Source organism: Canis aureus, chromosome 32 (genome assembly GCF_053574225.1).
Source record: "Canis aureus isolate CA01 chromosome 32, VMU_Caureus_v.1.0, whole genome shotgun sequence".
NCBI lineage: Eukaryota > Metazoa > Chordata > Mammalia > Carnivora > Canidae > Canis > Canis aureus.
The window spans coordinates 26,864,469-26,889,841 of NC_135642.1; the positions used below are offsets into that span (position 1 = coordinate 26,864,469).

The 25,373-nt window shown below is 39.9% G+C and overlaps 1 protein-coding gene across 9 annotated transcripts in view; it reads left to right on the plus strand.

The window, feature by feature from the left end:
* The first annotated feature begins 12,093 nt into the window (after positions 1-12,093).
* The window catches only part of TCF12 (transcription factor 12), a 371,870-nt gene continuing 358,590 nt past the window's right edge, over positions 12,094-25,373 (plus strand). For 2 of the 9 annotated variants that reach the window (XM_077881227.1, XM_077881229.1), the window contains exons 1-3: positions 12,094-12,396; positions 13,441-13,537; positions 14,589-14,661. In XM_077881227.1, coding sequence (XP_077737353.1) covers positions 13,463-13,537; positions 14,589-14,661 — 148 coding nt within the window. In that variant the 5' untranslated portion in view covers positions 12,094-12,396; positions 13,441-13,462. Of the gene's footprint in view, positions 12,397-12,680; positions 12,806-13,440; positions 13,538-14,588; positions 14,662-25,373 lie in introns of those variants that run through there. The other 7 variants (XM_077881232.1, XM_077881234.1, XM_077881231.1 and 4 more) reach the window with 6 other exon arrangements.

The window sequence follows — 25,373 nt, forward strand, 5'->3', positions numbered from 1 at the left end:
ATCAGGTTCCCCGCAGGGAGCCTGCTTCTCCCTCCACTTCTCCCTCTGCCTATGTCTCTGCCTCTCTCTGCCTCTCACGAGTAAATAAAATCTTTAAAAAATTATTCCTTGTATACTTGAAATTCAAATATAACAGTATTTATTTAGCAATCATAATCATCACAAAAGTCTTTTACCACAACGTTCAAAAATTAGCAGAAAGAAAGGACATTATTGTTATTGCGTATAGGAAAGCATTTACACCAGTTTTCTATCTTGCCATGGTAGGCTCTAAGTATCCTGAGATCAGAACATCAAAATTCTATAAAGTTTCAAACCCACTTTGAGTTCTCCTTATAAGCATTTAATGCTTAGGATTCCCCCAGCCTATAATATGAAGGTGAATGTTCTGTTAACCCTGAATATTAACTGTTCTTTAGGGTGAGTTAATTTTTTTTATCACACCTATGAATTGCAACTAACTTCATATAATGAGTTTTGACCAATAGCACCTTTATCCCACAGAACCTGACCACATGAACTGAGTAAATAAGGGCAATGAGTGATGACATCACCATTGGCTTCCCTCTGAAAACTGCTATTATAATTTCATTTTCTTCCTAAAGGAAAGAGCTTTCAAACATTCTGCCTCAGAAAGAGGCAGATCATATCATCTACCAATTGAAATTAGAAGCATCCCATTCAAAAATTAAAGAAAACTTTTAGTATTCCAAGATGTATACCAATTGTATTTATTGGAAGATGTTTTAAGTCACTTTAACATTTTAGCCAGTCCAAATATTTCCAATCAGCCAAATAGGGAATTTGGGGTGATTGGGATATGGTGACTCTCTTTTTATAACCTTTTGCATAATTATCAGTGAGCCAACCAATACAGTTTATCAATAAAAATCTTCCATTTATCATACTCTCATCAAGTCTTACCTTATCCTCTTGCCTAGTAATTAAGTGTCCAGGGACTGTGAAAGGGATTGCAGTTCCAAGAAGTGGAATATCCTTAGGGGGTGATGAGTGTTAGGGACTAAAATAAATAGTGTTCCCCCACAGTGATTTTATATTATATTTGCGGCTACCTTTTAATTAATTGTTTGCAAACTCCACCCTAGAGTTAGATATATATAATAGCTGAATGATATGTCATGATTTATAGGCCTAGCCATAAATATACCTATTGATTAGCCTTTATTTAAACAATAAATAATAGAAAAAAACATTTAGGGGCAGCCCAGGTGGTTTTAACAAATCAATTGAATGAGAAGTAGGGGGAAGTCATAGATTAAAATATTTAACACATTACACAATTCACTCTATGGATCTTATTTGGATCTCAATTTTTAAAAAGATTATTTATTTATTTATTTATTTGAGAGAGAGAATGGGGTGGGGGGCAGAGGGAGAGGGAATCTCAAGCAGACTCTCTGTTGAATGCAGAGACCAAGATAGGGCTTGATACCAAGATCGGGAGATCATGACCTATGCCAAATTAAGAATCAGATGCTTAACTGACTAAACCACCCAGGTGCCCCAAATTTGGATCTCAATTTAAACAGATCAACTACAGGTTGGCCCTTGAACAACATCGGTTTGAACTGTGGGGGTTCACTTATATAAGTGGAATTTTTTTGAATAAATACTGTATATGTATTTTTCTTATAATTTTCTTAATAACATTTTCTTTTCTCTAGCTTGCTTTATTATAGTGTACAATATATAATACCTATAATGTACAAAATATGTGTTGGTCTACTGTCTTAGGTTATCAGTAAGACTTCCAGTCAACAGTAAACTCCTAGTAGTTAAGTTTTGGGGGATTCAAAGTAATAGGTAGATTTTCAACTATGTGCAAGTTGGCACTCCTAAACTCCACAGTATTCGAGTTTCAACTATATGATTAAAAAATTCATGAGACAATTGGGGTGAATTTTATTTGAAATCATTATGTTGAAGAGATATCTACATTTCCATGCTCATTGTAGCATTATTCACAATATTCATCTACATTCAGTTACTTTCTGAATATTTTATGATATTAAAGCATTTTTATAAACACTGGAGATGTGTTGATGATTTTGTCATTATAGTTCAAAGAAGCATTCTATTTTTTTATATATAAGCATTTTGAATGATTTGTGGATGACCTATTTAATGTTTGCTTCAAATTCATCTGGAGGTGGGGATGCTTGAATAATTGTTGAAACCACATGGTAGGTTCAAGGGCACTGATTATACTATTCTATCTACCTTTGTAGATGTTTGAAAATGTCTATTAAATAATTAGGTTTTAAAATGGTGTTTAGAGTATGATATGAATTTTGAGTTTGTCATATAAATGCAGATAATTAGTTCCCATTTGAACATATGTCCTCACCCACTCCCACTTTCTTACCCATTACCAGATCATCCCAATGTTTCCAATAGCTCTTTTAAGTCCTCTATACATAACCTATCTGCAAATCGGTTTAGTTCTATAGACAGAGCAAAAACCAACATACAGGGATCCCTGGGTGGCTCAGCGGTTTGGTGCCTGCCTTTGGCCCAGGGCGCGATCCTGGAGACCTGGGATCGAGTCCTACGTTGGGCTCCTGGTGCATGGAGCCTGCTTCTCCCTCTGCCTGTGTCTCTGCCTCTCTCTCTCTCTCTGTGTAACTATCATAAAAAAAAAAAAAAAAACCATACTGATGAGCCAGTTGCATTCTTTATTCCTTCCTGGGACCAATACTTTTTGAGATGGTCAGGAATAGAAGACTGATCTGTAGTGAAGAGACCCCTTCTTCTCCAAGAGAAGTTAACGGATCCTTTGGGGATGAGCTTATGATTTTGATCTCATTATAATTGTGAGCTTCATTCAGGTGTAACTGACGGTCACACAAGTCAATACAGGAGTACTTTGGGAGAGCCAACTTAGACAGTTTTTACCTATAGATTAGTGCTTCTGTTCCTACAGAGCTCATCAAAAAACAAATCAGAGCACTTTTGATTCAACAAATGAATGTAATGAAGCTGTGTTTCTAAGAAAACCGCATTATCGGGTTAAAAGAGAAATGAAATACTAATCCACTTGTTCAAATAAAAATGTTGCTGAAGAAAATGGAAGTGTATTCTAGATGATTATTAATGCTTTCATTTTCACTTTCTTTAATCCTAGCCTAGTCATATCTAAAGACTAAATACAACCCTAAAATAAAGAATACTTATATCTTTGCCAGTTTTAATCCCATCAAACATAGCTTATTAAAAATAAAGTAAAATCAAGATAGAAATAGAAATTAGAAATAGAGTTGGAAAAGAGGAGCCAAAGACTTGGGGAATAATGAGCCAGTCCCATCTAGTATTTTCCTCAGGTTTCATTCCCAACTCTGGAAGAAGTAAAAGATGTTTAAAATATTCAATGGCATTCTTTTATCATGCTACTGAATATAGTTTGAAAGCTTAAGGTGATATGTTTAAAGATTAGAGACAATAAAAAAAATCCTGTAGGCTTATAATGCAAATGAAACAGGAAAAATTATAGTAAGATATTTTGGATTTAGAGAAGAATGTGCCAATCACCAAAATTTAATGTTTAATTGCATAAAAATGCTGGTGAAGTGAAATTAGAAATTCAACAGATGGTCCTAAAATAAAATATTTCTGCAGTATATGAGAACAATTGTTCTCTAACTCCTCTCAAATGAAAGTGCAGATAATTAAGTGCAATCTAAATCATCCAATCCAAGTCAATCAATTCATTTATCAAACACTCAGGGGAATGAACTCAAGACAAGGCAACTTTCACTGGAAATACAATTTCTCATTTAATTAATAAACAATTACTGAGGGATTACTGGGGTTAGACAGAAGATACAGTTATTAATAAGAAAAGGAGACTCTAGCCTTTTCCCCTGAAGAGTCCTTAGTTGAGAGAAACTAATGGCACATATACCTAAGACCTTGAGAATATTGACTATGCATTCTCCTGATTTTTTCATAAATGTTAAAATAAGCAGGCCATTTATCATACTAGATTGAATTTGCCTAAGATACCAATGACTTATAAGAAAAAATTCATAGGATCTGACACGTGGTGAAAGCTGAACTTGGCATCTCACCTCTTCCTGGACTTTTCACCAGCAATAACATTTGCTTTTAGCAACCATTTCAAAACAGTTTATGGATCCACACTATTCCTTTCAGCATTGCTCTACCTTGCTAAGTACATTTTCCCAGTGGTCTTTATCTTTTCAAAGTAAATACATACTGGCAATTCATTTCATATTCATCTTTATTGTCCTGAGGCATTAAAGACCTCATAGAATCACCATTCTAGGGTGCTGTTTCTCCAACTTTAGTCTACAACAGAATCACAGAAAGGACTGTGAAAAATAGATTGCTAGCCCTACCCTCAGAGTTTCTAAGGATGGAGTCCAAGTATTTGCATTTCAAATGAACTGCGAGGAGAACCTGAGGCTACTGGTCCAAGGACCACACTTTGTTGTTGTTGTTTTATTTTTTTCCTCTCTTTCTATTTTAAGTAATCTCTATACCCAACATGGGGCTCAAACTCACCACCCTGAGATCAAAAGTCATGGTGCTCTACTGACTGAGCCAGCTGGGTGCCCCTCTGGGACCACACTTTGAAAACCACTCTTCTAAGTGCTATGTGTTTGCGCTTATTTTCAGAAGTTAGAGAGCTGAGGTCACAAGAAGAGTTGAGGAAGCCAAAAAAGAATTTTCTTACTCCTGTGAATATTTCAGGCCTGGCTCTGTATGTTCATATATTTAAGGCCAGTGTCTTCCTTTCTGGAAGGTTCTAATACCAAATGTCTTTTTAAGTCAGGTAGCTCCGAACACACATGTGCTCATACAACAGGATGGAAGTCAGCTTACATATTTAGAGGGATGTGCAAGCTACAATCACAGGTTAATGATTAATTATTTCCAAAATAGATCATGAGATAAAAAACAGAGAACAGAGAATTCTTCCTATAACACATGTAATAAGTGACTCCTTACTCCTACAAAGTAAAACTTCTACATACTAAAAATCTAAGTACGAGAGGGCTGTACATAATTATAATAGAGAAGGAATGGCTCTTCTTAAAATAGTTGTTGAGAGTGTTATCAACTCCAAACACCAGGTTGTCTTTCCAGGTGATAAAAAATGAGCTTGTCACTGATAGTAACAGAATCTTTTAAAATCTTAACCTCTAAATTTAGATTTCTCCCGATTATCCTCATTTTCTTTCATCTCCTACTTGTCTTTCTTGATTATTGAGCATTTGTTCTTTAATACAGTGAACTGAATGAAAGAATTAAGTAATTTAATATAGATATCTAATTCAGAGCATTGCATTCAACAAATGATTGGGAATAATCCTATAGCCAACTGGAAAAAATAAGCTGAATCCCTACCACACTCCTTACATCAAAGTAAATTCTAATAGGTTGAAGATTTAAACACAAATAAGTTAAACTACTAGTCCTAGAAAAGAATTATGAGTGAATTTTATTTTATTTTTATAATCACAAAGGGAGATAGACATTCCTAAGTATGATATACACCTCAGATGCCCATACAAGATGAATACATTGACTACATAAATGTGGAATGTCTTCAGTCCCTGTTGGTAGTATACATCAGTTTTCAAACTTTTATTCCAAGCAAAGTTTAAATGGGTAGAGCAGAATAAATAGTCTGATGTTTGTCAGCTTTCCCAAGACAGTTCTATTAGTTGGTCTAGTTTCTGGACACCTCCTCTTCAAATACACGGCAAAGACACATTCCAAAAGAGGCATTTAGTGTTTGTGATGCTTTTCCTCATGGTAGTGAATAAATGACATTTGATGTAAAAGGTATGTATATTGAATTTAACTATATTCAAAAGAGAATATAATACTTAAGATTCTTTGCTAAAAGTTCAGAGGACACTAATATATATATATTTCTTAGATTTTATTTATTTATTCATGAGAGACAGAGAGAGAGTGAGAGAGAGAGAGGCAGAGGTACAGGCAGAGAGAGAAGCAGGCTCCATGCAGGGAGCCTAATGTGGTACTTGATCCTGGGACTCCGGGATCACACCCTGAGCCAAAGGCAGACACTCAACTGCTGAGCCATCCAGGTATCCCAGAGGACACTAATATTTTCAAAATGCTTTAGAAATGTTGAGAAAATAGAAAGTAAAAATTGTGTGTGTTTTTGCAGGTGATGCCTCTGTGTATTCTTTTTTTCTTTTTAAGATTATTTATATATTTGAGAGGCGGGGGAGAGGTGAGAGGCTGAGGGAGATAGAATCTCACTCAGACTCTGCACTGAGAGCAGAACCTATCTTGGGGCTCAATCCCCAGGACCCACAGATCACGGTCTGAGCTGAAACTAAGAGTCGGACACCCAAGCACTCTGATTCCCCTGTGTGTTCTATTTGACCCAGTTAGGCATATCTCTTTATCCCTAACTCACATGGACTGAAACCAGAGAAAAGCAGTATTTGGTTTAATAATGATTAATATAAAGCTATTTTAAAGAAACTCCTGGGGGAGCCTGGCTGGCTCAGCCCGAGGAGCATGCTCTTGATCTCAGGGCTATAAGTTTAACTTTGTGTTGGGTGTAGAGACTGCTTAAAAATAAAAAATTGTAAAAAAAAAAAAAAAAAAAGACACTTCGAAATCACTAATTCATTTAGCAAATATTTTTTCTTTGAAATATTTGAAGTCCTTGTTCCACTGCCCTCTAGCTTCCAGTATTGTTGTTAAACAGTTGTTGAACATCATTTGAGTGTTAGTCCTTGGTATCTGTCCTGTTTTATATTCTCTCTGGAAGCTTTAAGGTCTACTTTTGTCTTCTGTGTGCTCAAACTTCTTGATCACAGGCTTTGGTATAGATCTATTTTTATCCATTGTGGTAGGCTCTTGGTGAACCCATTTAATTTGGTAACTCATGTACTTCGGTTCCGGAAATTTTTCTTAGATAGTTTCATAGATGACTATCCCCATACACCCCCTTAAACCTCCCTTCTCATTTTGGAGGTCTTATGATTTGGATTTTGAATTTCTTGAACTAGCCCTTTCTTTTTGTTCTGCATTCTAGGGAATTTTCTCAACTTTTTCTTCCAATCCTTTTATGAAGTTTATACTCTCCTATTTTCAAGTTTAAATGTCTAAATGTCTCACATGATAGTGGGTTCCCTTAAGTAATCTGATAATCCTTGGTCATCCACTCAGATTTAAGAATAAGGCAATAAACTGACTGCTGTGATTCTGAGTATACAGATGGGGATTTGTCAGTTGTAAATATATCTTAGAGTAATTTCTTCAGGCTCATAGTTAGGGAACTACCCACATCAGTATCTTCAGGTCTTTCCTTTTGGGCTGATCAGAGTCCATTTAGAAGGATCTTCTAATCTCCTCCTTGGAAGTTGAAAGCCTAGCTGCTCTGAATCTGGGAACCAAGTTGGTAAACTTATCTGGAGGTCTCAGCATCCAATACACAAATGTTCACTTAATTCTCTTACCCCTGAGATACATCCTGCTTCATCATATGCAGAGAATAAGTTTGCAGTATTTTTACCTCGGTAGGAGAGAGGCATTTGTTTGCCTCACTGCATGGAATTGGGAAGGGAATCTGGGGATCTGATTACTTCTTAAACAGACTGATAACCAATCCTCCTTATAGTATTATATCCTTTCCTCACTTCAAGAGAAAACTGAAACTGGCTAGTTATGAGTCTTTTGGTGACACTTCAGTATATATAGGTCTGGCTATTGATTTACCTCATTGCCCCCTTAAGATTCAGTTTCAATAGTCTGCTACATCTTTTATCATTTTTCTGCTTTTCCAGCTAACAGCCTCCTCAAATTTTGTTGCCATTGTCTCATCTTCGGATTCCCATGATTTCAATACTTAAAAAGTCATTTTATGTTATGACATGATTTACTTTAACATGAGAATGGAAAAGTGGGAGCAAAGATAGATGAAGAATCCATAATTTTTAAAGGTGGGTGATTAAGTACACAGAGGTTCTTAACAATACCTTTTTTTATACTTGAAGCTTTCTATAATAAAAATATTTTTTAAAAATCCCTTTACTGTTTTCTTAGTGTGATATTAGGAAGGAGAGAACTTTAGAGCAAGTGTTAAGCTGCCATCTCTACCTAGAAGCACAGAACTATTCATTTTTCAATAATTATTTAGCGAGCATCAACTATGTACAAGGCATTGTGCCAAGATACATACAGGAATATGGGAAAGAATTATTTTACTTGGTTGACTATACTAAGTTCTAAAAAATTAAAATCTGTAGCTATCTAGGTTTGATGTTTTAGAGTGTTTGACAGTATTTTTTTTTCCTTTTCTGGCTCCGAATTTGTCTTGATTTTGGTATAAATGTATATTTTTATGAAATATGAAAGAAAGAATCCTAAAGGGGAAGAAGACATTGATATAAGATGGACCATTAGAGGATATCTCAAGTCTGAAAATAGCATTCATACAAGCCATTTAATGGCTTAAACAATAAATTACAGTAACAAGGAATAGAGAACTCTTTTTACCAATGAACAAAGAGAAAAGGTAAAATTCTCCAACGGATTCTTACAAGAGGATAGAAGAGAATGAAGAAAGTGAACTTTTGATGACTAGTAGAATATGGTTTATAATCCAGTGGAAAATCTTGGCTTTTAGTTCATCAGTGATCAAAGTGTCATGAACTGAAGGTAATACTTACAAAACTAATTGTTACATAAAACTGTTCCCTTTAGTCCTAAGAAGATAGCTGTGGAAAAGAAAGAACTCCTAGCTGCTCTCCTGTGGACTCCAAGGGAGTGCATTACCCTTCAAACTTGGTTCTAGTTAGATTTTGCTACGAGGCCACTCACTCCATCTAGATAGCAACTTGCCATTTGACTTGATTAGTGCTTTTCTCTTTCCTCCTCCTTTTCCTTCTATGAACTTTCTAGAATACTTCCTTCTAAATCAGGGGCCAAGTTCAAGCCAATCTCTCAAGGAAGCAAAGCCCACTGCCTTGGTTACCTTTTCTTTTCTTTTCTTTTTTTTTTTTTGGTTACCTTTTCTTTTGACTGTAAAAGTTTCTCTGGGCAACTCAGATCTCCCTCATAAAATTGTGTATGCGTTTTTGAGTGTAGGGTTGGGGCCCTTAGAAAGTGGGAACTGAAACTTTGTTGACAGAATTGTTGAGTCTGCCCAGTGGCAGGCTAAGGTGAATGGACAGGGAAATAAAATATATCAGACTATAACATTCTTGAGGCAGGATAGGTTTGAGATTTTCTGTTCCTTGCAGCATTCAGCACCAACTGTACATGTTAGAAATGTTCATTACATTTCAATATTGATTGATATTAATTTACACTATAGATACAGTACTCTTAATTATCACTGAGTTTGTATTATTAGTTGTTTTTCCCTGAGCTTTTCAACAAAGCCTTCTGGCTTCCTAGCAAGGTCCGCAAAGGCCTAGAAATTAGTTACAAGAGACACAAAACTGTGATTTTTATATTCTGCCTTCCATATATGTCTGAGTATTACAGGAAAAATCCATTGGTGGGAATAATATTCCTTTATTAAAAATGATACATGCAAAAACTACATAACATGAAAAACAAATTCATGTTATAATGTCAAATGATGGGTGGATTTAATTCTAGCCTCCCTTTTCTGAGCATAATGTTAGGTGCATGGTACAGACAGACACATGGCAATCCTACAGCTCAAGGAGTATATAATATAAAGAGAAAATAAAGTATAAGACAGTTTGGGCCATAACAGATGTGAAAAACTTCAGTCATTTCTTCAAGGGAGTGAGGGAGCCCTGAGGCTGAGGGTTTGGGAAGGGTTTGGGAAGATAGCTATTTCTTCTTCTGAATTAGTTATAGAAGAAACTAGTTCTCCTTCCCCTTCTTCTTCTTTTTTTTTTTTGAAAACACCATAAATCCTTCAGGTGGGCTTACATTCTCCTTTTCCCAATATTTCTCTTCAGTTTTACCACTGAGTGATGGAATTTTATCCTTAGAAGGGGCCCTAAAAGTTCTAGTCAGACTTCCCATCTAATGTTTAGTATGTCTTTGCTACAAAAAATGGCCATTGGGTATATTAGTTAGAACACACTAGATTACAAATAGAAAACTAATCCGATTGGTTTCATCAATGAAGGTAGATCTGGGTTCGGAGGCATTTCATCAGAGTCTCAAAAACATCATCAGAGATCACCTCTCTTTCTTTTTTTAAAAAGATTTTATTCATTTATTCATGAGAAACAGAGAAAGGGGGGGGGGGGAGCAGAGGCACAGGCAGAGGGAGAAGCAGGCTCCATGCAGGGAATCCAATGTGGGACTCGATCTGGGGTCTCCAGGATCATACCCTGGATGGAAGGCGGCACCAAACCGCTGAGCCACCGGGGCGGCCCAGAGATCGTATCTCTGCTTTCTGCATGCCTGCTTTATTTAACCAAGCTGGACCTTTTGCTTGGAAGACAGCTGCCCACACAATCCAGGGGCTCCTTAATTTTTTTTTTCCATACAACATTTTGGTGATATTCCTTCAGTTTTTATTATTGTTATGCTTCCTGACTTTTGGAATACATGCAGAAAGAGAAGGTTGCCGATGAACTTCTCTTGGAATACGTGAAATAGACAAAAACTTCCCCAAAAGGCCACAGTAAAATTGCTCCTCTCATTGTCCCAAATTGTGTCATGCCCACTGCCAACCAGTGACTGTGGCAGGGATGGGACTATGGCTGCTTTTTTTAGGTTGGCATTATGCTAATTTGCTTATATTGGAACCATATGCTCCACCATGCAGCCAGGGCAGGGATGTGACGGCTAAAAACAAGGGGAGGGGGGGTGTTAACCTAGATAAGGGAGAGTGGGTAATGGAGAAGCAACCACAGGACTTGGCCCAAGGTCCAAGATGTGCCCATTGACAACCATGGGAACCCCCAGCCCCAAGCAAGAGTTGCCTTCTCCCTCTGGACAGCTTGGGTTGCAATAAAGCACAACTGCAAATTTGCAGCTGAATCTCCCTCCTTGCTTCCATGCAAGTCTGGGCTTCACTGACTCCTTCTGGCCTTGTTGTTGCCGTCAAGGCGTTGGCTGCTTCCTTCAATTTGTTACCTTGGACGTGTCTTCTAAGTTTCTTCTGCTGGCCCTTTACTGCTCTTTACTGCGCTCACCGAGCCCCTGGCTTAAACAGTGGCTGCCATTGGAGAAAACCTCACTTCCATCCCCAAACTGGAAGGAATGGAAGTTTAGTTATTTCTTCGGGCCAAGTTCGGAACTCGGGCCAAGACAGGGGCTGCGCAAGCAAACCTCCCTGGGCCATCTCTACAAAATGAAGGCACTGGCTTGATCCGTTTCCAGGAGCTCGTCCCGCTGTCCAGGTCGGTGGCCCCGAACGGGAAGGACTCGCGTGGGAAGAGGTGACTGCGGATGCAGGAGGGCTTGTGTGGGTGGCGGCGTGTCTGGGCGGCCGGAGCCCACACCGCTTTGTGCAGTCGCAGGGGGCGTCGGGCCCCTTCTCCCGCGTTCCGCTCCGCACCGAAGGCGACCAGCTGCACCGACTCGGGCGCGGGCCCAGGTGGCTCGGTCTCCCTTCCCCACGCGCGCATCTTCCGCGCGGCGCAGCCTGTTGGGCCGGGACGTCCGGGCCCGACCCGACCCGACCCGGCGTGCGGCGTGCGGCGGGCGGCGGGCGGCGTCCGGCGCGGCTCGCTCGGGACCCGCGGCTTCCAGGGCTCTGCGGCCTCGGGCTGGGCGGCCGCGGCGGCGGATCCAGATGCGCCCGCAGCTGCGCCCGCCCCGCGCCGCGCCGCGCCGCGCCGAGCCGCTCCGCCGCCCGAGGCAGAAGCGGGACCGGCCGGAGGAGGCGCCACGGCGCCTGCGGCCCTGCGCCCTCGGCGGGCGGCCCGGCCCTACTTCGCGGGGCGCCTCCGCGCGTCCCCCGCCCCTCCCCGGCGGCCCCGACTCCGTCCCGCCTCACCCCACCGCGGGCTTTGTCCACCGGCCGCGCGGCGGCCCCTCCCCGTTCCCGCCGGCTCCTCCCCGCCCCCTCCGCCGGCCCCACTTCCTCGGCGCAGGCGGCGGGAGCGGCCCGGGGACGAGAGGGTTAACCCGGGGCTCTTCCCGGCGCGGAGGGATCCGGAGCCGAGCCGAGCGCGGTGCTGAGGCCGCCTCAGCGAAAAAAATGTCCGCCTGAGGAGACCCACAAGTTCTATTCGGGGGGACCGCCAGCCCGCCCCGGGAGGAAGGGGCGGCCAGGCCCGAGAGCCGCCTCCCCCGCCCGGACCCGAGCGCTCGCGCGGGGCAAAGTGAGCCTTGCCGCCGGGCGGTGTGAGGGGAAGCCCGAGCCCGCTCTCCCGGCCGAAGTGAACTTTAATCGGGGAGGTTGGATGCGGACACGGGCGGCAGGTAATTGCGGCGGGGCGGGCGGGAGGGGCGCGCGCCGGCGGCGCTGGGGGCCGGGGGGGCGCCGCCGCGTCCCTGCCGGAGCCGCGGCGTCCCCGGCCCGCGCGCCAACTCCGCGCCCCTTTGTACGGGGGCGAGCCCGGGGTTCCCTCCAACTTGGGGCGCGGAGTGGGGGCGGAGGCGAGAGTCGCGGGCGGCCAGGCCCGCGGGCGGCGCGCTCGGCCTGCGCGGGGCCCCCTCGGCTCTCGGCGCCGGCTCCGGGGCGCGCGGGGGAGCGGGCTGCCGCGGCCGCCGCGCGGGGCTCATTGTTCGGCAGGTCCGGGGCTGGCCGGCCGCAGGCAGGGCGGCAAAAGTGGGAGGAGGCCGAGCCGGCGGCGGAGGGCGCCGGGCGAGCGCCGCACGAGTTGTTGGGGTTTGTATTTTCTTTCTACAAAGGCCCCTCGGGCGCGCGGGGGTTGCTTCCCGGCCCCCCGGGGCCCGCTGGGGACGTCCGGGCGGCGGCGGCGGCGGCGGCGGCGGCCGCGGGCCTGCGAGCGGCGCGTTCCCTGCAACTTGTCAGTTCTATTGTTGCCGAGCCAGTGAGTCACTTCGCATCTCCCCCCCTCGTCGCCGCTCCGCTCGCTGGACGCCCAGTCGCCCCCTCACCCCGCCCCTCGAGACCCCCGCCCGGCCGGGCGCCGCCGCGCCCCCCCGCCCCCGCCCCGGCCCCCGCCCCCGGCCCCGGCCCCGGCCCCGGCCCCGGCCCCGGCGGCCGCGCAGGGGTGGGGGCGCCGCGGAGGGGGCAGGGTTGGGCTCGGAAACTTGCGGGAGAGAGGCGGCGAGTTGCGGGAGCCGCGGCGACGCTCGCGGGCCGCGCGGAGGGAGGGACGCGTGGATCCGCCGCCCCGGCGCGGTGCTGGGCTCTCCTGCCCCCTGCCCGCGCGGCGGAGGGAGCGAGGGGGCAGCGGCCGTCAGCCCGCGGCTCCCGCGCCGGCCCTGCGCCCCTCCGCATCCCCTCACACACTTTGGGCCTCGGTGGTCTCTCTGAGCCTGTTTCCTCTGCTCTAGGACCTGCTAGAAGTGGCCGAAGATGAATCCCCAGCAGCAGCGCATGGCCGCTATAGGGACCGACAAGGAGCTGAGCGACCTGCTGGACTTCAGTGCGGTAGGAGAGCTTTCCGCGGCATCTCGGGGTTCTGCTGAGGTTTACCAAAAAAAAAAAAAAAAAAAGAGAGAAATAAGAAAAGGGGGGGGGGCGGAAAGCGACGTGGAGACTAGGCTGCGTGAACTCCATCTGCTTTGAGCAGTAGTTCTCAGGGCTGGAGTCCAGCTCCCCCAAGTTGGACACCTGAACTTTGATGTAATGTCTAGACTTGCAGATTTAAAACTTTAATGCCAGAGGGGTCATTTGATTTAACCAGTTAAAAGGAGAACAATGTAACCATGAGCTTGGGCTGAGTCACCCTCTGACCCTGATGATTGTTAGGGATTTTGAACTTTGTATGAAAAGAGAAAAATTATTCCCCCCCCCCCCCCGGCACTCCCCATTTCCCTCCCTAAGATGTGACAGAATTTATAATACCTGAAAGATGTCAGTTAGGGGAAAGCCAGTTAAAGGCTAGAATTTTCAGCCTTTTTGGCTGGACACTGTACATGTATTTTTATGCGTGTGTGTAAATGTGTGTGTGTACATACATAAGTATCTGTATGTTTATGAATCTCTTACCATAGGACATAATTGAATGACTTAAAAATAGCTGAAACCGAGGGCCTACTGTCTTTATCTCCACTGGGTTGAATTCCTTTATTAACTGTTGTTAAGAGGAAGGACCAATACCTACTTTATAAAACTGGGTTATAATGGATCCTTACTCTATGTAGTAGTTTCATTGGATGTAATTCTGACTGAACTGAATGGTAATGTAAATGTAATGAGATCTGTCTTAGAAATTGAAGACCATGGACAAAAATTTACAGTTTAAACTTAATAATCTTAGACTTTCTCATGAAAGTGCGTTTTGAGAGCAGAATATAGCAACTATCTTCAAGTAGCTTTAGGACATAGTATATTAGCTTTTCTGGGTCTGAATGTATATCTTCAATTTTACCATCACTTCCTTCTGAAATACAGTAACTGATGACTCTCGGTGGACTTTTGTTTACAAGGAGTCTAGGAGAATTTCAGGACTAACAAATGCATTTGGGTTATTTTGTAGATGTTTTCTCCACCTGTTAATAGTGGGAAAACCAGACCAACGACACTGGGAAGCAGTCAGTTCAGTGGATCAGGTAAGATGATATTTAAAATCGGAAACTCATATTTTGGTGATGTGATACGTTTTGGTAGAAAAATAGAAAGTATTTTAATATCTTCATGCCATTCTGTAGTGTCCATTTCAAATTAGAAGCAAAAGCAAGGCTCAAATGAGGACTGTTGCTTTCAGGATCCATTGATATTTCTGAGAATTTAAGCATTGATTTAAAATTTTTCTGTTTTCCGTGAATTTTTAAGTTGAATTTGTCTTGTTTGAGTACAAGGGATTATATCCTGCATCTATGTTTGGACAAGTACCGGAAGAAAACACTCTGTGGTCCATGTGTGGTCTTTTTTTTTTAATGTTTATTTACATATGTGTATTTTTAAGTTTTGCTAAAATTTCAGCCTTATTTGCATTATTGAACCTTTGGATTCTAAACAATTGGTGAAATAATGTAATTTGATATATGTGTATGGAAAGTGGAATTGAGTCAAGTAATAATCAGTAAGACTTAAAAGATGGTCATTCCCTTGGAAGTCTGCAGCAAATTAGCAATTTTGGGGACAGTTATGTTAAAGGACTGTTACAGATAAATGAATAGAGAGATTTATTTTCAAATGACATCTATTAGATGACTGAATTCCACATTCAGATTACATTAGGACAATGTTTCGAATAAGTTAGATTCCTATTCCTATACTGGTGCTGTGGTCTTTAAATTTACTTTATGTATATTTATAACTACTCTGTTCCATTATGAACACTTATCCCATATTTCTTAAATATGCATTTTTTTTGTTTTTCTAACTTATTTAAACTCATGTTTTCAAAAGTAAACAGTCCAGAAGCAAGATACATTACAGTGTTCAAAACCTAGGATTTTCTTTTAAGTTAAACTTATTCCTTAGTTTTCAAAAAAAAAAAAAAAAAAAAAAAAAAGCAAGCAAGCAAGCCATGGACAGCATCATTTTAAGAAAACCAGCTGTCAAATCCCTAGGCTGAAATTTAGTAATTCCTCTTTGACCGGTGCTTTTATTTTCCCTAGTAAAATGATAGTCAGTTTCTTAAGATACTAAGAGAACAAAATATCAGGAAAAAATGAAATATAACTGATAACACCTGATATACCACTTTATATTTAAAAAGTGTTTCAATTTAAAAATAGTTGACTGACATATTTTATTAAAATTTATTTTTTATGGTGAAATTACAGCTTGTGGGTAGAATATAGTATGTTTTTTAACACTTCAAATAAGCAAAATAAAAGCATTCTACATTTTACTTTCCTTTTTTTTCGTTCTACATTCTTCATTTATCCTATGTTTTAAAATAGGCTGAAGGCTGATACTATCCTTATTCAAAAGGGTATCATAAAATGTCAGCCAAACCCCAACTCTATTCTTAACCTCCTTCCCATTTACTAGTAATCATTTGAAAATTGTCACTTTTTTGGGGAGGGGAAAAATTATTAATGTAGAAGGCCATATTCGTTTCTTCACTACTGATTTGAGTGTATCTCAATTTTTGCAACTAATAATTCTTTACTAGCACTTTCAAATTCAGTTTGTCTGATACATAGTAAATGCTTAATATATTTCTTTAAATGAGTAGTGACACTGCTGTTCTAGACTGAGCTTGAATTGTAGAAAATATATTTAACTGATATTCATTGATATCAAGGACATGAACTTTAGAAACTTGATATTAGAAATACTTTGTTTTTAGAATAAAGGCAATTATGTTTTTTTCAGTTTTTAGAATAAAGGCAATTACATTTTTTTCATTTTTTAAAATTATCCTGTGATTTATGTAGCATGTGAAACTAAAAAGTATGTGTGAACTTGATATGTATTATTATAAGCATGGCATTGGAACTCAGTGGGCCTTTCTGTTGCATTATGCCAAGAAAAAAATTGTCTATATTGCAGAACTAGTTAGACAGTATTTGATTCTTTGGAATAGGAAATTTTTAATTTTAATACTGTTAGATTTGTTACTTACCCATTGAAAGTTTGAACTTAAACACATGTTCAGTGGATGTAGTTATATTTATCTCTCTGGTTTGTTTTACATTCCAGAAAAAAAGAAAAGCAGTGGTCTTTAGTAATTAGTGGATTTAAATTTTTGGGAAAGTATAATGGCATAAGTGATTATTTTATATCAGTATATTGGTAGATGTGGTTTTTCTGTAGTCAGTTTTCTTAAAGGGAATGTCTAGAAGAAATTGGTATAGCAGTATTATTTTATTTACATATTTTAGGGATCCCTGGGTGGCGCAGTGGTTTAGCGCCTGCCTTTGGCTCAGGGCGTGATCCTGGAGACCCAGGATCGAATCCCACGTCGGGCTCTCGGTGCATGGAGCCTGCTTCTCCCTCTGCCTATGTCTCTGCCTCTCTCTCTCTCTCTCTGTGTGTCTATCATAAATAAATAACAATTTTAAAAAAACGTATTTACATATTTTATTGACATCTGAGTAATCTTCATCCTGATTTGATAGGATACATAATTCGTCCTAATGCCTATTTATTTGCAGCATATAAGGAGCTAACAATCTTTCTTTCTGAAGAGCTGACTTAAAAGTTATAGAGTTTTTTTATATTTGGAGTAACACTGTAAAACCCTAGGTCTTTGCCTCATGAAAACTGTAGTTGCATGTTTTCCTTTCTTACGTTTTTTTTGAGGATGGCTTAATTTCACATGGGGCTTTTTGTTGAGAAATAATAGAACAGATTTAAGGGTTTTTTTTTAGCTGAAAGCGTACAATATATTTTATAGTTTTAAAAAACATATTTTTAAAAAAGTCTTATTCCTAAAACAAACCAACACCTTGTATGATAGCTGACACTTCAAGTCATTGGAAAAGATGAAAATGTATTTAATATTACTTGTCTGGAGAAATCTGTTACAATACTATTTCTTCATCAAGGCGTCAATTTTCTTGCATTATCATAAGACTGAATTTGTCTCTTTGGTATGATAGAGTCTGAGATGTTCTTACAGTGACCTTGAGAGGTGTTTCTCTCTGTAGGAGTTAAAAATGAGATACTGTGTTATGTTAAACCAGTATCAGGAGAAAACTTGTTTTTTTTTTTTTTAATTTTTTTATTTATTTATGATAGTCACACAGAGAGAAAGAGAGAGAGGCAGAGACACAGGCAGAGGGAGAAGCAGGCTCCATGCACCGGGAGCCCGATATGGGATTCGATCCCAGGTCTCCAGGATCGCGCCCTGGGCCAAAGGCAGGCGCCAAACCCCTGCGCCACCCAGGGATCCCAGGAGAAAACTTGTTGAAAGGATCGATAAAATGGAAGTAGTTCAGGTGTTTAAATCCAGTATTCCCTCCAACTTCAGAGTTTAAATGCATAGTACTAAATTGTGGTATTGGTTTTAATTTTTAGTAGTTTAGATGTTTATAGGATTCCAAAAAAAGTTTCCTTTATAAGTTTTGAATCCAAGTAGTAAGAGATATTGGAAGGGAATGATTGTATTCATTTTGTAAGCTATCTATCTATATATATTGAGTCTATCTTTGATATTTCCAGAAAGTTGTTTTACTTAGCAAGTAAAGCTTTACTTTTTGTTACTCAATGCAGATTTTTGTAACACAGTTTTTTCTTGCCCAAAATTTTTGGAAATCATTGTAAGAACTATTTTCCAGCTCCTAAGTTTTAAAAGGAATACAGTTTTTCATTCTTCAGTTACTGATCACTTTTTTGGGGGAAATTTTTCATTTTTATGGGCTTTATGCTTTTTGAAAGTATTGATATAGGGCCAGAAAAAATGAATTTTCATTAAATTAAAGTTTTTTAATTTTTTTTTTCTAGATAATTGTAGATTCATTTGCAGTTGTAAGAAACAATACAGAGATCCTGTGTGTACTTTACTAAATTTCCCACAATAGTAGCATCTTGCAAAAGTGTAGTACAATATTGGAAGTAAGTTATTGACAGTGATACAGTGAGGATACAAAAATATTTCCATTACCACAAGGATCCCTGGTGTTTCCCTCTTATAACTGCATCCACTTCTCAAGTAATCAAAGAAGATCCATGGTAAGATTAGTAAACACCTGCTCAGCGTATTGAACATGGAATGAACTTTTCAGATTGTGTGGCATTATTTGTAACATTTGAAAAAAATCAAGAAAGAAAGCCAAAATGTTATCAATGTGTGTTTTAACTGTAATACAGGTAGGAATGATAATTTTATATGGAGGGTAAACTAGGTTTGTTCATTTCAATTAAGGTATCTTAAGGTAATGAGTAGGGTGTGGTTCATGGTGTGTACCTATCAGTATTAAAATTTGTAATACAGGGATCCCTGGGTGGCGCAGCGGTTTGGTGCCTGCCTTTGGCCCAGGGCGCGATCCTGGAGACCCGGGATCGAATCCCACGTCGGGCTCCCGGTGCATGGAGCCTGCTTCTCCCTCTGCCTGTGTCTCTGCCTCTCTCTCTCTCTGTAACTATCATAAATAAATAAAAATTAAAAAAAAAAAAAAATTTGTAATACAATGTCTAGTAATACACATTTGTTCAAATTTAGTAGTGTTGTGTGAGTAACTGAACCATATTGGACATTTGCTCTTGGCAGGCTGTAGTGATGAATACTGCAGGGTCAGTAGGCATGTAAAGAAAAATATAATATTTTAGGATAAATAGGTTTGCTCATTTAAGGTAAAAGCTAAGTAGCAAAGGAGTCTTTTAGAGATAAGCTATATATGAAAATATCAACTTGGAAAAAATAAAAATTAGAGATAAGACTATAACTGAGTATTATGTACTTTTTAGAACAGTCTCTGTAGTGTTCCTTTAAGTGGTCATGGTTAATAATGGATTTGGAGAACAATTTGATTAGATAATGAGACTCGTTAACATATAGTGAGGCATATCTATAAGGAATTTTTTTTAATATTTTCATTAACAATTTAAATACAAATTCAACTGTCTTTTAGATTGTTCTTTAGTACATCTTTTTCTTTGAATTCTAAAATAATTTTTTTGGAATCGGAAGATAAAGTTGAACATACTGAACCTTAAGTGTAAAAACAGTTGCTTTCACATTGTAGATTTGATGGGGGCCGTTTAGAATAATCTCTTATTGAAGGCAGATAGTCTTTTCCATTTTTGAACAATTGGTAATCATGACTGGAATGTCACTGCCTGCTTAGTGTTGTGGAAGACTTGGATATAGCTCTGGCCATAAGAGAGTAAAGCAACACTATTAGAAGGAGTCTCCTGGAAAAACAGGCTATTTCTGGACAGCATATGGGATACTTAAAAAAAAAAAAAATTAGTAAGACTGCTTTTGGGTATCATTTGAATATATTTTTTTGGATGAGGATGTTGCAATTAGAAATCTAATGGCTTTTGAGTTTAGGGAATAAAATGAGAAGACAAACATTTAAATATGTCCGTTCAAAAGACTAATGAATGACTTCCCTTGTTAAATAGTTGAGCCGTACATATCTCAGATTTATCAATTAATTGTATGTTTATTCAGTATCTACTTGGGGCAGCCTGCTATTCTAGTAGCTTTTAGGAAGGTGGGAAATGGAGTAGGACAGGGGCCAAAAAAGGAGGCATTATATGGATAGAATGCTAAAATGTAAAATTGTGAGGGAAACCTCTGTGACATATAAAATGTCAACAACTACACATTAATATAGTTTTGATTGAGTCTGTGAGAATAAGGATGAGCTGAGAAGTCAGGGAACTGATTTAAGGAAAACTCAGAGATGTTGGATTTAGAGTTGATTTTTAAAGGAGATATGGAAAATGAGTTAGGGAAGAGAAGAATTGTCCTCCCAGAAGTGGGGTAGCATGAAAATAGACTCGGAAATGGGAATTCGACTTGCTCCAAAGGGCTATACAGTTCAGGAAAAGAGAAGTTGGTTTTTATTGATCACCACTGCACTCTTGGAAGAGCTCATATTTATATACTATTATCTGAGCCAGAATGTATTATCTTCAAATCCAGTCATTGCCACTTACTAGCTGGGTGATCTTGGGTGAATTACCTAACCTCTCTGTGCTTCTGTTTCTTAATCTGTAAAACGTGACTAAAAATAGTAGCTATCTTCACAGGGTGGTTATGAATATTAATTGAGTTAGTACAGGTAAAGCTCCAAGGAAGAACAGTGCCTGGCACCTAGTTAGCTGTGGTGGAGTGAATTATTAGTGCTTAGACAATAGAATAAGGAAAGCATTTGTTCATTCAGGAAGCAGATGTGCTAATATAGGGATGAGTGGCTGGTGAAGGTTGGACTTGATGTTAAAATACGGAGAAGGAAGGAAAAATACCAGAATGAAAGGATTGACGGAATTTGAAGAATTGGATTTCTGTAGGTAAGAGAAATGACTTAAGGTTGCAGTTGTAGCATAACTGGAGTGTGGTAATGCTGGAGGAAATAAAGATGCTGAATTGTTTTGAGGATTTTAAATTTCACATGACCTGGGACTCTTCTGGCTAATTTTGGGATTTATGAGACAGAAGTGCCAGGAGAGGAGTTAAAGATGTTGGTTAAAAAAAACAACAGCAGCTCTTTTTTGCTTATAAAATTAATAGTCATCATTGAAAAGAAAGTTGGAAAACAGAAAAAGCGACAAAGGAAAAGAATACCCATTATTTCCCTGTCCAGAGAAAATTGTTATGTTTTGATTTATTTCCATTTGGTTTTTGTTTTTCCTGTTAGTCCTGTGTTTGAAAAGTTGAGGGATCCCTGGGTGGCTCAGCGGTTTGGCGCCTGCCTTTGGCCCAGGGCGCGATCCTGGAGACCTGGTATCGAATCCCACATCGGGCTCCCGGTGCATGGAACCTGCTTCTCCCTCTGCCTGTGTCTCTGCCCCCCCCCCCCCTCTCTCTCTCTCTCTGTATCATAAATAAATAAAAATTAAAAAAAAAAAAAGAAAAGTTGAGATGATGGTTTGCTTAATGATGTTTTCAATTTGTGTCCTCTTTTTTAAATTTTACTTAATGAACATTTTCCTCATGCACTTAAAGATTCTTTATAAACTTGGTTTAAAATTGTATAATATTACGTGGAATGGGTATAGGGTAACTTAACAAATCTGTTCTTTTACTGCTTACATTTAGGGATTGTGTTTGTTAATTTGCTTTTTTGTTATTATAAAAATGTAGTGAACACCTTTTTGTACATACATATATTTCTATCCACACTTCAGTTTCCTTTGGATAGATGTAGATTTTGTTTTTTGTGCCTGCAAGTTATAATTAAAGCTAAGAGAGTGAATGAATACCCTTAGGGAAATGAACTCAGAGGGAGATAAATTATCAGGCCGAGGATTGATGTTAATGGTGGAGTTAGATGTGTAAAGTTAGTGACTTTGGATAATTATTTAATGTAAAAATACAATTTTTATTTGTATATGAATGGAGTGTAAGATGACAGTATGTAGAGATTTACAGTCTGTTTCTATATAATTTTGTGTGCAGTAACTGGGGGGAATTCCTGTCATTCTTTGACCTGTGCCTATTGAAATGGAATGGAATCTAATGGAGTCTATCAGTGAGAGAGCCCTTGAATTCTTAAGAGAGGCACTGTAGGATAGTGGGAGGAATTGGGCTCAGGAACCAAAGAGCTGGATTGGAATCACTGCTTTGCAACTTATTAGCAGGGTAGCCTTTGGCAAGTCATTTAAATGACCTGAGCATACTTTTTTTGTGAAAAGTGGCTGATGCTGCCTACCCTCAAAATTTTTGAGGATCAAATAAGATTATCTTTATGTATGGCCTGCTACACATCAGCTTGAAAAATGGTTGCTGCCAGGAGTGCCTGGATGGACCAGTGGGTTAGCTGTCTGACTCTTAATTTTGGCTCAGGTCATGATCTCAGGGTCCTGTCCTGTGTCCAGCTTTGTGCTGGGTATAGAGTCTGCTTAAGATTCTTTCCCTGGGCAGCCCGGGAAAAGCTCAGCAGTTTAGTGCCACCTTCAGCCCAGGGCATGATCCTGGAGACCCCGGATCGAGTCCCATGTCGGGCTCCCTGCATGGAGCCTGCTTCTCCCTCTGCCTGTGTCTCTGCCTCTCTCTCTGTGTGTGTGTGTGTGTGTGTCTTTCATGAATAAATAAATAAAATCTTAAAAAAAAAATTCTCTCTCCCTCTCCCAACCCCTCCGCCCCCCCCCCCCAAATGGTAGCTGCTGTTATTATTGTGGTATCTTCTTAAGTAATACTAATGATAATATTAATAATTAATAGTAATAGTTATAACCAGTATTACAGGCAGTGTTTATTGAACTACGAGGAAATGCCTTCACAAGGGTAACCTATCAAAGTTGTTTTTCAGTGCCATAAAATTAAATATATATTGTCAGAAATCTAAGAAGAAATCAAAGAAGAAATCAGGCAGTAGTTTTTTAAAATAAATTTTTTTTTTCCCTTTAGAAGAGAAGTTTTGAAAGGGTATTAGGTACCTAAGAACTTTACCCCCCTTTTTTTTCCCTTGCAGTTGATTTCTTCTTAATACTATTACTTTGTAGATTAGATATATATAGTGTGGAATGGTAGACAGAAATGTGTACACCTTTTGCAAACCCTTTACCATGCTAAAGTGTTGCCACTTAGATGTAGTGTTTTCTTCATATGCTCTCTCAAGCTATTTGAAATTCTTTCTGGAATGAGATGTAGACTAAATAAATAAGTAAAATAAAAATTATGTGATCTGAGAGGATAGAATAGCTGGAAGACAGGTTGGAGAGAATGTTAAGAGTCTCTAGAATAGAGCTTCTCCAATTTCTTTCTTAATAGCAGAGGAGAAGGAACAGAAACTCTCCTGGTAGCCTGAAGCAATGCATTACAAGTGAGCAAAAGAAATTTATCTTAAAAATGTATGTGCATTTTACTTTCTGCTCCTAAGCACAAACATATGTGTTGTAATATAAATATGTTTTAATTAATCATAATCAGAAAAACTGAGGCTCTAGGAGCATGCACCATGGTTAGTTAGCTTATAGCATTGCCTTCCTTATGTTTTGCATTGTATCTTTGGGATTAGGGACAAAGGTGGAGTAGAATGCAGGCCTATAGTAAGTATCCTTTCTTTAATGAGAAGCCCAGTTCTAGAGCGTATTATTCAGCTGTCTTTGTTAGTGGATCTTCTCTTGCTTCCAAAGAAGTCTGTGAAAAGGGATCATTACGTTAGGGGGCAAATGGTTTTGGTAGGGAGGAATTTGTTATTCCATAAAAAGCACGGAGAAAATTGTTAGTAATGTCATTTGTTTTTTGAGCCCTTGTTTTCTCTTTGTCATCTTGTAATTTCTAACAGGTCCATGACTTGAGAAGAACATGTATATTTTTATAGAGAGGTCTTTGGGTTTTTAGGTTTTGGGTTTTTCTTTGTTTTTTGCTCCATGTTTGAAATGTGCTCTATTCCATGTTAAAAATGTGCTTTCATAAAGACTATGATGAGTCATCCAAGCTACTCTGAGCTGATTTGGGGACATAAAGATCATATTTAAAGATCACACTGTAAACAGATTAGGGATTGGTTGCTAATTTTTATTGCATTGGGTAGTGACTCAGGGATGAAATTTTCAAAATAAAGTAATAAAAATTTAAGATAAGGTGCAGGACAGAAGAGATTGCTTTTTTTAAAAAAACAACCACTACCACATCGTACCATGTTTTTGTGTATTAAAAATGTTGGCTGAAGGTGTCATTTTGTCACATCTGTTGTAGGTGCTAGGAAAGTGCCTGAATTTGTACTGAGGGAGTTGTCTAAATTTGAAAGATTATTCCAGTTATCCAAGGGAAGTCTCTTTGGGAACTTCCCTTTAAAAATTGTTGATTTTCTTCTGGTGGTTTTACCAGGTAGCCATTGTGAGGCTTTGAAATGAGCAGGATCAACTCACGATTACTAGTCTGCCACTTCATTGGTGGTTAATGTAGAGAACACAGGTTGAATTTAATATGATCATGCAGCTCCAGTCAATGAGCAAATGTGCTCCTTCTCTCAGCAAGAGTTGTGAGTAGTGGTGGAGCACTGCAGGGATCCTGCTAGGAGGGAATTACAGTCATCAGGCTTCTCGGTCCTTGAGGCATGTGTTGTTTTGAGGTTGTTGAGGATAAATAAAAGGTTTGCTTTATCACTAGAGAGGAAAAAATGTGAGGCTTCACTTTGAGCTTATGGCAGAAGTGTGATTTGGCCTCAAGTTAATTTAGAGAATCAGTTTGTGTAGGTCCTCAAATAGCAAAAACCTGAGTTAGCAGGTCCTCTTAGGTTTTTGCTTTAAAGACTATTTATTTATTTGACACACAGAGAGAACACAAGCAGAGGGGAGTGACAGGCAGAGAGAGAGAGGGACAAGCAGGCTCCCTGCTGAGTAGGAAGCCAGATGCAGGGCTCTGTCTCAGGACCCTGCGATTATGACCTGAGCCAAAGGAAGACACTTAACCGACTGAGCCACCCAGGTACCCCAGATTTGCTATTTGGAAGCCCTACTGTATCTAGCTGACTTTGTCATCTTGTCAGAGGCCCTTTGTCTGCTTGGCATTGACATGCTAAGGTTTTAGAAAATGTTTTTCAGTGTTGGTCTCAATTTAAAGTTTAAGGGGAAAGTTGTTTCATGTTCATTCTCTTGGTGTGAACTTCCAGAGAGCTTGAATTCATTCATTCATTCATTCATTCATTCATTCATTCATTCATTTAAGGATTTTATTTATTTGAGAGAGAGAGAGAGAGTGTGAGAGAGCACAAGCAGAGGATGCTGCAGGGAGAGGGAGAAG